Raw genomic sequence first — 13,797 nt, forward strand, 5'->3', positions numbered from 1 at the left:
TACAGTAACATCACCTGCAGTCTGTACTGGTTCATTTTAACAAGATGAATGTCTGTCTGTCTTAAAAAAACACTGAGCCAAAAAAATACGTATTTTCGAAGGTTCATTTTATTCAATCTACAGGGGAGGTACAATTTAATCGATTTTTTTCCCCAACATTTTTCATGTAATTCATGCATCCTCCAGAAATCCTGCCCTTCTCAACTCATTTCTATATTTCTTTCTGTAGATTCCATCGGGATCATACTTATCAGAAAGTTGCTTCCAAATATCCTTGTAATCACTTCGTAGTTTGTCACTCACTTTCCGTGCAATTTTGATTTGTTCTTCGGTACATTTGACGCATGCAGTCCTGATGGCTTCAGGTAGAATTTCTAGAAAAAAATTTTTTTTATGATCCACTCAAGAGCATCGTTTATGGCGAAAGGGAATTCTAAATGGTAAGTTTCATGATTTTCTACAAATCAATAATTCATTTCGTAATAGGTGGGTCTTTTTAACCGAGGAGTGAAATCAGTTTTTTGATGAATAATTTCCAATGCAAACGAAGTCATTGATTTGAAGCAATGTAAAGGCGACTTTAAGTAGATAGATACTGATTTGATACTGAAATACTCTGCTCAAAACATGAAGTGGTTATTCGAAAAAAAACTTTGCATCAGATTATCTGTATCACTGTACAGAGTGATTGTTTATAATTTACTCAATAGCTATCTCAGCTGATATATTGGTCTTACAAAAGCGTTTAATTGGACAAATATGAAGTACCTAATTTTTATTTAATATGTGGGCGAGTCTTTGACTCGTACAAATATTTTAACTGTAGATTCTTAAGGTCAAAAGCAACACTTTTTTTTGTACCATTTTTTCCGGTTCCGATAAAAAGATATAGCCATTTTAAGTTCTCATAATGAGCAGTGCTATCACTGGAAGAACAAAATTACCTTCAGAATAATTAGCTAAATCTGTGACACTACACATCTGTGGATTTTTTAAACAGAGTTGTATTTAGCCAAAGTACCCAATTCTCCAAATTTCACAGGAATTTTTAATTTTTGAACATCAAATTACTCAAAAACGGCGCATTATACGAGAAAATATGAAGAATAGGTACTTTTATTTTACAAAAAATTCAAATATTCATTAGATAGATAGCGTCCAACGTAGTTTCAGGAGTTGGTTTCTTTGAATTTTTGGTATTTTTTTGGTACGTAATAATCATAATGAGAAAACTGGAAGATGTGGGTGATATCTTGTGAAATTCATCTCATTCGATAAAACCGTTTGTGAGATTGCTTATGATTTTTCAACAGCCTGTATCTTTTAAACCGAGACGGTTCGGAAAAATGGCAAAAAAAGTATTTCTTTTTACCTCAAGAACATCTCATTCGATAAAACCGTTTGTGAGATTGCTTATGATTTTTCAACAGCCTGTATCTTTTAAACCGAGACGGTTCGGAAAAATGGCAAAAAAAGTATTTCTTTTTACCTCAAGAACATACTGTTGAAATATTTGTACGAGTCAAAGACTCACTCTGTATAAATTATCATTGTGAGGTCTCGAAAATTTTTTTCGTCTGAATCTAAGCCAGCTGTAAAAAGCCACACGACAGTAGCCATGGATAAACAATCCATTTTATTGCTTTGTTTAACGGTACCTATACCTAGTTTTAAAAATTAGGAAACGTTAAAATCAAAGATTATTGAGCAGAAAGATGGGAAACGAAGCGACTAAAGTGATATTAGCGCCATCTGTGTTTCAAATGTGTTTTCACTGGCCAAAAAGTAGTCGGTTTTTAGTATTAGAGAAATGAGGGCGTTTCCCATCTTTCTACTCTATAATCTTTGGTTCAAATACCAACAGATTGAAGATGTGGTAGAGTGAAATAAGAGGATAATGTTAAGATCCTGACTGATATATTTTTTTTAATATTAATATAGAGGTAGAGAAAAACGATTTCGAGTCAAGCAATGAAGGTCTTATTCAACTAGAATATTGCACTATGAAACATTATTGATAACAGCAAGAGAACAACGGGTTCTTCATGGTCTCGAACGTCCATCTACACTAATATACAGAGTGTCCCGAATTTAATAAGTAAAAAGAAATTGATTATGCGAAGTATCTATTTTACTTCGCTTTCCACAGTCTAGAAAGATTCTGTTTTCATAAAACGGGTGCTGTTGAAGTTCCCTGAAGTAATTGTAGTGCAATTGAGTAAAATAAACATTTCTTAGGTTTTTCCCAGTAAATTAGTGAAATTTGCTTGCAATACGTACTCACTTTTCAGTTCTTCTCCTTCTGGTGTGCAGTTCCCATTACCCATCAAACATTTAAAATAGTTGTTCACCAACCTTCGATTGCTCAAAATCTCGTCCACATCGATATTCTTGAATCTCGAAGTGTCGTAGGTTTCCTCTGCGGAACTGGCCACAAGAAAAAAACAAACTATGAACAAAGATCTCATGTTTGGCGTCTTCTTCTTTTGGTTATTGAGAATTGCTCAGACTGTTCAATATCTTCTGATTCTGCTCCTTTTGTACGTGGATCATTTCAACCACAACGTATACATTCTGATTTATTACGGCAGCGTCTTTGTCACTTCATATATAATTATATTTGTATGGTTAATGGTTCGCGTGATTTATTTGACAATGAAAAAACAACGAATGCTGGATTTTAGTTATATTCTTGGAAAATAGTATTGTACCATTTGTGCCTATCCGTATTTGCCATGTAATTAAGTTTGAAAGCCAATAGATTGTATAGAGTTATTGGAGAATCAATATAATCATGGAAAAAGTGTGGAAAGCACTGACGTGATGTCAGAAGCTTTTGCGAGCTGGCAGTAACCTATTCAGATTTTGAACACAACGCTGCTTATAGTTAACCTTATGGAGGTTCTTGCAAAATGAGCCTCATCTGTTGAATAGTTCCTAAGTTACTGAATATTTTTTTGTTGAGAATTGATCGGTGTTTTTTCATACTTATACACAGCTCAAAAAATGACGCAGATGATTTGAGTGTACGCTACAATATATGTATAGAGGGAAATGAAAAAACGATTTTGTATATGTATCGATGTATTGAGACCTATGTTGTACATATGGTTAACTTGCCTGAAATGTCACCAGTACGAAATAACACTATTAGACTTAACACTTTCCCAAACTGTGCGGAAAAAAGGCCCATTCTTCGTCGTTTGTTTCCATGCTAATAGCAATTGTTTGTAGCCATTGATTAACAATCTTAATACCTACCATGGGCGTAGCCAGGGTTGAGTTTCGGGGGGGTTTCAAATGAAATTTTTCTTATTTTGACATATAAAGTGAGACTTTTTGAAAATGATATTATGTATACCTATATCATTTCGGGGGGGGTTTGAACCCCCAAAACCCTCCCCCTGGCTACGCCCGTGATACCTACCAAAGTGTTTGGATATGCTGCATAAACTCTCTATAGGACATTCCAAGTACAAAAGGATAGATTCCAGAGAATAAGAACACATTTCATAGATGGCCAGACTTTATAAGTACTTGGTACTTTTTTCTTACTTAAACTTTCACGATGAAGAAAACATATCAGAAGGACTGTCAAATTCTAAATTTCATGATATTTCTTATATATACAGGGTGAGTCCTCGACTCGTAAAAATATTTTAACAGTAGATTATTGAGGTCAAAAGAATCACTTTTTTCCTTGACCATTTTTTCCGAATCGGCTCGATTTAAAAGGTACAGACTGTTCTCACAAACGATTTTATCGAATGAATTTAATTTCGGAATATAATTTTTCATGCAGTTAATGAATCTTTTTCGAACACAAGATATCACCCACGTCTTCCAGTTTTCTCATTATCCTTACGAACCAAAAACAGACCAAAAAATCAAAGAACCAAACTCTTGAAACTGAGTTGGATGCTATCCAATGAATACTTGAACGTTTTGTAAAACAAAAATATTCTTCATATTTTCTCGTATAATGTGCCGTTTTAGAGTAATTTGATGTTCAAATCTTAAAAAATTTCTGTGGAATTTGAAACATTGGCTACTTTGGCTGAATACAATTGTGTTTGAACGATCCACAGATGTGTATTGTCACAAATTTAGCTAGTTATTCTGGAGGTAATTTAGTTTTTCCAGGGATGGAACAGCTCATTATGAAAAATGGCTATACCTTTTAATCAAGGCCGAATCAGAAGAATTAGTATATGAAAAAACTTTTTCTTCTGACCTCAAGAATCTGTTGAAAGACTGAAGAGACTCACCCTGTATATATTTTTTTGTTACAAAATGACCGTGTAGAAATTTCTGGACGTTTATTATTGGTCTACGTTCATAGAATACCGATTAAGTAATATATCCGTGAAAGATATGTGTGGAAAGACAGATAATGGGGCAAATAAAAAATAGGATGCCATGAAAAGAAATTTAATTAAGTCTTTGGAATATCACTAAAAACAAGAATTTCAGAAAACTTTCATCGAAATGTATGGTCCAAATTCTTCATATCTCCATCGAAAACCTATCACAAGTCGAATCCTTCAGCTTTGAGTTGGTCCTTGAATTTCACTCTGTAAGTGTTATCAGGATCGTACTTGGCGAGCAATGCTTCCCACCATTGTGCTTTTTCCTTTATCAGATAAGATGCCACTTTCTTAGCTCCAGCTTTCTGTTCATCAGTGCATTTTATGCATCCAGTTTGAATAGCATCCGGTAGGATTTCTGAAAGGATTGAAACATTAAGAGAAGCAGCCTTCAATAAAATTTATTAATATATATTTAGTAAGATTGGTTGAAATTAGTAATTCACTTCCATCGGCTAGATGAATCAATGGATGTTTTGAAACATTGAACTATTACTTCTACTATACATATTTCCTTGAAATCAGTACCAATTTCATAAACTCTAATGAGAAATTATTGCATTCACTGAACGTTAATGTGTTCTAACAAATCGAGAGGCAATTTTTTTGGATTTAAACTATTTTAGAAGTATGTTGGAAAATTCGAAGATCCGCACTTATAGTGATGAAATTAATACTTTTCAAAATAACCTATTGTTGTCAATACTAGAATCTCGCATGAACTATATTCCTCATTCCTTCAGATATTCAATATTCTGAAGTGAATTCTTCTTTTTACGATTGTATTATACAATTTCTACATAGAATTCGATATAGATATTTCATCGTTTATCTCTAGAACCTTGCACAAAATCTGTCGAAACATGTTTCGAAAAAAATTTCTTTCTGCTCTATTTATTTTCACTTTTACCATTAATGCCCCACGCAGAGAAGTTTCACGTGCTTGAAAAGTGAAAAAAAGGGGTAAAAATTTATATAGGATATTACAATTTTCAATTTTTTTTCGGAGACTGTTTAATATTATGGGGCTGAAGAGTTTGAAAGTACGAGCTAATTAATCAATCTGATAAGAGGCTTTTCGCATTAGATTAGTTTTTAATTTTTCAAGAAGCCCCTGTGTAATACTAGGATAATAGTAAGAAAATTTAAGATGCTTTGACTTATCATATATGTCTCATAATGGTAGTTGATTTTGGTGGTTTCAGAAAAGTCACATCAATCCATTATAGTCAGTGCATATTATTTTTGACTTTGTACGATATACAAATCATTTGTTCATCATATCGATGATATTGTATGAAGGCGATTATTCTACCCATTTCTGTGGAAAAAGCCATTAAAGAATATTATAAATTAATTAAAGAAATTCAAATTTCATTTAATTAATGAAAAGTTTGCTTCCGAATGTCTCAAATATGTTGCTGTATTGATAAATGTTATTTCTTCAGGTGAATTATTTTTGGTGTGACATTACGAGTATGTATTTATATCTAGTTAGCCTAGACCAGTTCCATGCATAAAAAAATATTGCGTTACCATAGTAACGAACAATAACTCATTAGAAGTGTCAGTGTGAAGTTTGAGGTCAAAAAAGTAAACCAGAATTTCGCAATAAATTGAAAGAAAAAAGATGTCCACCGAAATTGTGAAAATCGAAAAATTGGAGTATCGAGCCATCATCAAGTACCTGTATTTAAAAGGGTTAAGAGGTAAGCAGATTGAATATTTCATACGAACGCGTTCACGTCAATTCGAACATGAGAAAAATTGCTGCAAAATGGATCCTCAAATGTTTGAATGTTGACCAAAAGCGTGCAAGGGTAGAAGCATTGCGTTCGATCTGTGCTCGATTTAAAAATTATGTACTTACTATGGATGAGACCTATGGTGGTATTCTGCTTTCATCTCTGAGATAATCTGTAACTTTTCATGAGCCTACAGAAAAATTGCAATTCTTGACGTTTTTAGTGATCTGTAGCTTACAGGAATCCGTAACTATTTACAATAAGTAGTTCAAAAGTAACACTGTGAAGAAGATAATTACAGAAACATTACCAGAATTGCATTATTTACGAATCTGTGAATCGGACACTGACAGATCGATCGTACGCAGATCGATCGTACGCTACAGACAAAGAGTAACTCTTTGCTACAGATTTGTAACTTACAGATGAAAAGCAGAATACAACCATTAGGTACATTTCTACGATACAAAACAAAGCAACAATCGATGGAATGGCGACACTCTGGTTCTCCAAGACCTAAGAAGTTTCGTGTACAAAAGTTTGCTGGAAAAGTTCTTGTTTCAGTTTTTTGGGATTGCCATGGAGTAATCATGATTGATTTTTTGGATTAGGATAGAACAATAACCGTAGATTACTATTCGACATTACTGACCACTCTACGGGAAAAAATTAAAGAGAAAAGTCGCGGAAAGCTTTGTAAAGGTGTTTTGTTTTTGCAGGACATCGCCTCTGCACACAAATCTCATGGTGCCATGCAAAAAATTCGCGATTTAGCGTTTGAATTACTAGAACACCCCCCTCATTCACCAGATTTGGCTCCATCCTACTATCATCTCTTTCCTCAACTGAAAAAAAATTTAAAAGGTCGTAAATTTTCTTCCAACGAGGAGGTCATAAAAGCTGTGGAGGTCTGGTTTGCAGAGCAAGAAGAAACATTTTTTTTAAAGGTCTAGAGACGTTGCAGGTTCGCTGTAATAAATGTATCCAATTCAGAGGAGAATATGTTCAGTAATAAAATATTTTGACATTGAAATTTTGTTTGGTTTTATAGTAGGCTAATAATTTTTCAATATATTCCCGTATAATCTATTGTTGTTCAACTTTAACACCCTGTATGTTCTTCCTACATCAGAAGCTTTTCAAAGCTTTTTTGTCCCTAACGCTATATTTATATCCGATAGGATAGATTTGTTGTGAAAAATCAGATGAATCTGCCTGTAAAATGGAAACTTACTCCCTAATTCCTCTCCCTCAGGAGTACAACCAGTTCCGTCCAGTAAGCATTTGTAGTAAGCGTTCAACAAACGGTCATTCTTCAGAAGCTCGTCCAAATCGATATTTCCGAACTTTGTAGTATATTTCTCTTCAGCCCAAACTACAACTACACAAATGAAGATGGAACAGATAACAACGTTCTTCATCTTGGATGTACTCGATTGATCGGAGACAAACTGAATACTGAAGATGAAACATGACGAAGTGGCTTTTATACAGTTGTGAGTTTGTGGAACATCCCATCTAATTGGGAAATAGAACCCCGAATTAATGCGATTCGCTCATACATAAAAGAAAACAAATTATGACAATCATTAAAAATGTTAAACGCATTGTATGGAGAAAAAAATTTCGCCTTATTAGAACTTGTTTGTAATTGGTTGATGTTCTTCGGGGACCACACTATTTAGAGTATGATGGAATTTGACAAGCATTAATCAAATTTGGACCAATTAGTTTTTGTAGCCCTGAAATTATTGGAGGTATTTTTGGTATTATTTTAATCTCTCAGGGTTATGGTGACTAATAGGGCATTTCGGATCAGCTGAATTTGACAGGACCCCTGAGGATCACATAAGTATTGCTTAGGTTCATGTTCTTGTGATTTATACTGGTTTTTGAAAATTTTCATCAAATTTTTGAGAACATATCCTTCAGTGAAATTCAATGGAAACCTAGTGAACAAAAAATTCAAAATATATTCGGAGAAGCTTTTATTTTTTGGTTTGAATCTGATTTTGATTGACAAGAGATATAAAGCACGTTTAAAATAATTCATAGTCAAGTAAGCTATGGAATTTGAAGGTTGATGTTCCTGTTCCTTCAATCACTTCATGTTTCCAAAATGAAAATATGTAAACATTGATAACACTAACTTCAAAGATAATCTTTTCATAATGAGCTATGCCACCCTGGAGAAACAAAATTCCCTTTAGAATATCAAGCTAAATCTCTGACACTACACATCTGTAGATCTTTTAAACAGAGTTGCAGTCAGCCAAGTACCCAATTTTTTGAATATCACTGATAGTTTTTTATTTTTGAACATTAAATTACTCGAAAATGGCGCATTATACGATAAAATATGAAGAATACTATTATTCCATAAAACGTTCTAATATTCTTTAGATAGCGTCTAACTCAGATTCAAGAGTTGGATTCTTTGAATTTTTGGTATTTTTATGGTAGGTACTAGGTACGTAATGGTCATAATGACATAATTCACCTGGCAGTAACCTATTCAGATATTGAACATAACGTTGCTTGGAGTTAACCTTATGGAGGCCAGACTATCCAAGTACTATAGGTAGTTTTTTGTTACTAAAACCACTAAAAAGTTCACGATTAAGAAAATATATCAGAAGGACTGTCAATTTCTAAATTTCATGATATTCCTATATATATACAAGGTGAGTCCTTGACTCGTTAAAATATTTCAACAGTAGATTATTGAGGTTAAAAGAATCACTTTTTCCTTTAAAAGATATGGGCTTTTCTCACAAATAGTTTCATCGAATAAATTGAATTTCGGAATATGGTTTTTCATTCATTTGATGAATCTTTTTCCATCACAAGATATCACCCACGTCTTCCAGTTTTCTCATTATGATCATTACGAACCATAAAAACTCCAAAAATTTAAAGAGCCCAACTCTTGAAACTGTAACTGAGTTGGACGCGATCTTATGAAAATTTGAACGTTTTGTAAAACAAAATTATTCTTCATATTTTTTGGAATAATGCGCCGTTTTAGAGTAGATGGATGTTCAAAACTTAAAAAATATCTGTGAAATTTGAAACATTGGGTACTTGGCTGAATGCAACTCCGTTTAATAGATCCACAGATGTGTAGTGTAGAGATTTAGCTAGTTATTCTGAAGATAATTTAGTTTTTCCAGGGGTGGAACAGCTCATTATGAAAAATTAAAATGGCTATACCTTTTAATCAGGGCCGAATTCGAAAAATTGGTATATAACAAAAAAGGGTTTCTTCTGACCGCAAGAAACTACTGTTGAAATATTTGTACCAGTCAAAGACTCACTCTGTATATATGTATTTTTTTGTTACTCAAAGCGACCATGTAGAAATTTCTGGACGTTTTTTACTGGTAACGTACTACGTGAAAATAGTAGCTTTATCTTAACGCTTAACCCTTGGTACCTTGGTATATTTTCACAGATATTTAGCGGGGAATTCAAATATGTATTCTAAAATACTACACTCTATGTTCATAGAATACTGATTTACATAAATTAATATATGTATAGACAGGCAAATAATGGGGCAAATAAAAAATGGGATGCCATGAAAAGAAATTTAATTAAGTCTTTGGAATATCACTAAAAACAAGAATTTCAGAAAACTTCAATCGAAACGTATGGTCCAAATTCTTCATATCTTCATCGAAAACCCATCATAGGTCGAAACCTTCAGCTTTGAGTTGGTCCTTGAATTTCACTCTGTAAGTGTTATCAGGATCGTACTTGGCGAGCAATGCTTCCCACCATTGTGCTTTTTCCTTTATCAGATAAGATGCCACTTTCTTAGCTCCAGCTTTCTGTTCATCAGTGCATTTCACGCATCCAGTTTGAATAGCATCCGGTAGGATTTCTGAAAGGATTGAAACATTAAGAGAAGCAGCCTTCAATAAACTTTACTAACATATATTTAGTAAGATTGGTTTAAATTAGTAATTCACTTCCATCGGCTAGATGAATCAATGGATGTTTTGAAATATTGAACTATAACTTCTACTTCATTTCCTTGAAATCAGTAGGTATCAATTTCCAATTTTATAAACTCTAATGAGGAATTATTGCATTCACTGAAAGTTAATGTGTTCTAACAAATCGAGAGGCACTTTTTTTAGGATTTAAACTATTTTGGATGTATGTTAAAAATAAAATTAGTTCGAAAATTCGAAGATCCGCACTTATAGTGATGAAATTAATACTTTTCAAAATAACCTATTGTTGTCAATGCTAGAATCTCGCATGAACTATATCCCTCATTCCTTCAGATATTCATTATTCTGAAGTAAATTCTTCTCTTTACGATTGGATTATACAATTTCTACATAAAATTCTACATAGATATCTCATCGTTTATCTCTAGAACCTTGCACAAAATCTGTCGAAACAAAATTTCTTTCTGCTCTATTTATTTTCAATTTTACCGTTAATGCCCCAAACCTCTTTTGGCACTATCGCTATATTTATATCCGATAGGATAGATGTGCAGTGAAAAATCAGATGAATCTCCCTGTAAAATGGAAACTTACTCCCTAATTCCTCTCCCTCAGGAGTACAACCAGTTCCGTCCAGTAAGCATTTGTAGTAAGCGTTCAACAAACGGTCATTCTTCAGAAGCTCGTCCAAATCGATATTCCCGAACTTTGTAGTATATTTCTCTTCAGCCCAAACTGCAACTGCACAAATGAAGATGGAACAGATAACAACGTTCTTCATCTTGGATGTACTCGATTGATCGGAGACAAACTGAATACTGAAGATGAAACATGGCGAAGTGGCTTTTATACAGTTGTGAGTTTGTGGAACATCCCATCTAATTGGGAAATAGAACCCCGAATTAATGCGATTCGCTCATACATAAAAGAAAACAAATTATGACAATCATCAAAAATGTTAAACGCATTGTATGAAGAAAAAAATTTCGCCTTATTAGAACTTGTTTGTAATTGGTTGATCGGTTCTTCGGAGACCACTACTGTATTTAGAGTATGATGCAAATTGGCAAGCATTAATCAAATTTGGACGAGTTAGTTTTTGTTGCCCTGAAATTATTGGAGGTATTTTTGGTATTATTGTAATCTCGCAGGGTTATGGTGACTATAGGGCATTTCGGATCAGATGACTTTGACAGGACCCCTGAGGATCACACAAGTATTGGTTAGGTTCATATTGTTGAGATTTTGACTGGTTTTTGAAAATTTTCATCAAATTTTTGAGAAATGTCCTTTAGTGAAATTCAATGGAAACCTAGGGAACCAAAAATTCAAAATGTATTCGGAGAAGCGTTTATTTTTTGGTTTGATTATGATTTTGATTGACGAGCTTATAAATATAACGCTTGATTAAAAAAAATTCATAGTCAATTAGGCTATGGAATTTTTAAAGTCGATGTTCCTATATTCATTGAATCACTTCATGTTTCCAAAATGAAAATATGTGAACATCGTAATATTAAGTTCAAAGATGATCTTTTCATAATGAGCTATGCCTATGCCACCCTAGAGAAACAAAATGCCCTTCAGAATATCAAGCTAAATCTATGGCACTACAAATCTGTGGATCTTTCAAACAGAGTTGCATTCAGCCAAAGTAGGTACCCAATTTTCCGAATATCACAGATATTTTTTATTTTTGAACATCAAATTACTCGAAAATGGCGCATTATTATACGAGAAAATATGAAGAATACCATTATTTCATAAAACGTTCAAATATTCTTCAGATAGCGTCCAATTCAGATTCAAGAGTGGGGTTCTTTGAATTTTTGGTATTTCTATGGTAGGTGCGTAATGGTCATAATGACATAATGACGTGGGTCATATCTTATGATTCATCAAATAAATGAAAAACCATATTTCGAAATTCATTACATTCGTTTAATAACTTCAGTGAACTATCAAAGGAAAAAATATTTCACCATTGACTTTTTCAAAGTAAAATTCATTCTTGAAATTCTTATTCAATTCAGAATGAAAAAGATAACATAAGTTTCTTCTCTTTTCAGTAAAAATTGAAAACCGTTTTGATAATAAAAAAATATTCGAGCATAGCAATAGAACAATGAATTTTATATTACGTCAAAAAGTTTTCAAATTACAAGAATTGTTGAAATTAGCCGCCTCCAGCTAGGATACAAGAGTCCAGTCTTCTCAAATCGTTTCAAAAATATCGAGAAATTCGTTTTTTATTCAGAAAACACGTAGCGCCCTGTATCTTGGAAAAGAAGCTGAATGATGAACCATTCGCATTGATGAACCCATATCTCAAGATAGTTTAAGTGGGCGATGAATGTAAATTTTTATATTTTTACGAATTTGAAAGTTTTCAGATTATTTTTGTTTTAATATTCATATGTCTCAAGAAGAGAAGACTTGTTCTCGAAACATCACTCCGATCACTGTCTGAATATTTTGTGAATAAACCTTGAGACTGATAATTTTATTCTATAGGTTTTTCATTTGATGTTCATAGACCCTACTCACCTCTGCTTACCGTTTTATCTTGTTTAAGTAAGTTATTACACGTTAGTTTTATACGTACAAGTTGGTACTCAGGGTAGATTCTCTAATGTCTCTAATCCAAGAGCAAAATAAGTAGGTAAGCGAGAAGCATGGAGAGTGAGAAATAGATCAACGAAATTTTTATTTGAATGGAATAAAGATCTCTTAGTTGTTTGGAATTTGCCTCGTAAGGTACTCAAATCTTCCCATCTTCAAATAAGGTGCAGAATATGAGACTGAAAATCCTATCTATCAAAGTCACTACAGATGCTTTTGTTTGGTAAATGAATAAATTCAATAAAAGCTCATGGTGCATAAAAATCCAGAAAATTTCCAAATCAACACATTTATATTTTATGGATCAAAATTCCTTGAGTAGGTGGAAATTTCCTCCCAATCATACATGAAACATTTCTACGTCAATTATTTGGGATACCTCTCACGAAAATAATGTGTTGGGAGAACCAGGGGCTTCTGAAAAATCGCGCATATAAAAAGTCCAACTGACGTAAAACCAGAGGAAACGATTGAATTAACATTTTTAATAGTAGCTAACCAAATTCAATCTGATGCTAATACATATGTATTAAATGCTCGTAATGTTCTTATTATATCAAGGTCTTCCATATGAATACATAGTCTTTGATAACTGTCTGTTCTTCGCAGAAAGTTGACAAAACCTTTTGTTTTGGAGGATCTTAATTTTAACAGTGGCTCTTTCAGAAAGTCACTATTTCATGATATCAGTGGAACTGATCTCGTCTACTCTATTTCATGCATGTATACAAAGGGAATAGCTAGTCAACAATTTTAGCATAAATTGGAAGGACTGGAGAATCATTACAGTTAATAAAATTCTAAATTATCCATATTCCATTGAGAAAACAAAAGGTAATCTGATTTAACCTTTGTTTTCGTAAGTGATACTGTACTCCTATAAGTTTTTCGAGATTTCATACTGGACAACCGAACTAGCAGGAAATGATATTCATTCTTCAATCTTGTGCTTTAAATATTCCTAAAATGGGATAAATCACTATGATACCTGTTGTGAATTCAAATCACCCTTGGCATTTACCTTGTATGAATTCAACACATGTTAGGATGACTTAGTTTACAGCCAGTCCCTCTAATTCGATAACTGTTGAACTACTATAC

The 13,797-nt window shown here is 33.2% G+C and overlaps 2 protein-coding genes across 2 annotated transcripts; both read right to left on the minus strand.

Annotated features, from left to right (window-relative positions):
• Window positions 1–92: 92 nt before the first annotated feature.
• On the minus strand, window positions 93–7,548 carry LOC123307152. The gene is made up of 4 exons (XM_044889370.1): window positions 7,347–7,548; window positions 4,531–4,725; window positions 2,285–2,503; window positions 93–374 (listed from the first exon to the last, which is right to left on the minus strand). The coding sequence occupies exons 1-4, from the start codon at window positions 7,531–7,533 to the stop codon at window positions 172–174; spliced, it is 804 nt and encodes a 267-aa protein (XP_044745305.1). The 5' UTR covers window positions 7,534–7,548; the 3' UTR covers window positions 93–171.
• Window positions 7,549–9,688: 2,140 nt separating this feature from the next.
• LOC123306860 (ejaculatory bulb-specific protein 3-like) lies at window positions 9,689–10,898 on the minus strand. The gene is made up of 2 exons (XM_044889034.1): window positions 10,669–10,898; window positions 9,689–9,998 (listed from the first exon to the last, which is right to left on the minus strand). The coding sequence occupies exons 1-2, from the start codon at window positions 10,853–10,855 to the stop codon at window positions 9,802–9,804; spliced, it is 384 nt and encodes a 127-aa protein (XP_044744969.1). The 5' UTR covers window positions 10,856–10,898; the 3' UTR covers window positions 9,689–9,801.
• Window positions 10,899–13,797: the final 2,899 nt, after the last annotated feature.

The sequence above is a fragment of the Coccinella septempunctata genome, chromosome 2 (genome assembly GCF_907165205.1).
Source record: "Coccinella septempunctata chromosome 2, icCocSept1.1, whole genome shotgun sequence".
In the NCBI taxonomy this organism is placed as follows: domain Eukaryota; kingdom Metazoa; phylum Arthropoda; class Insecta; order Coleoptera; family Coccinellidae; genus Coccinella; species Coccinella septempunctata.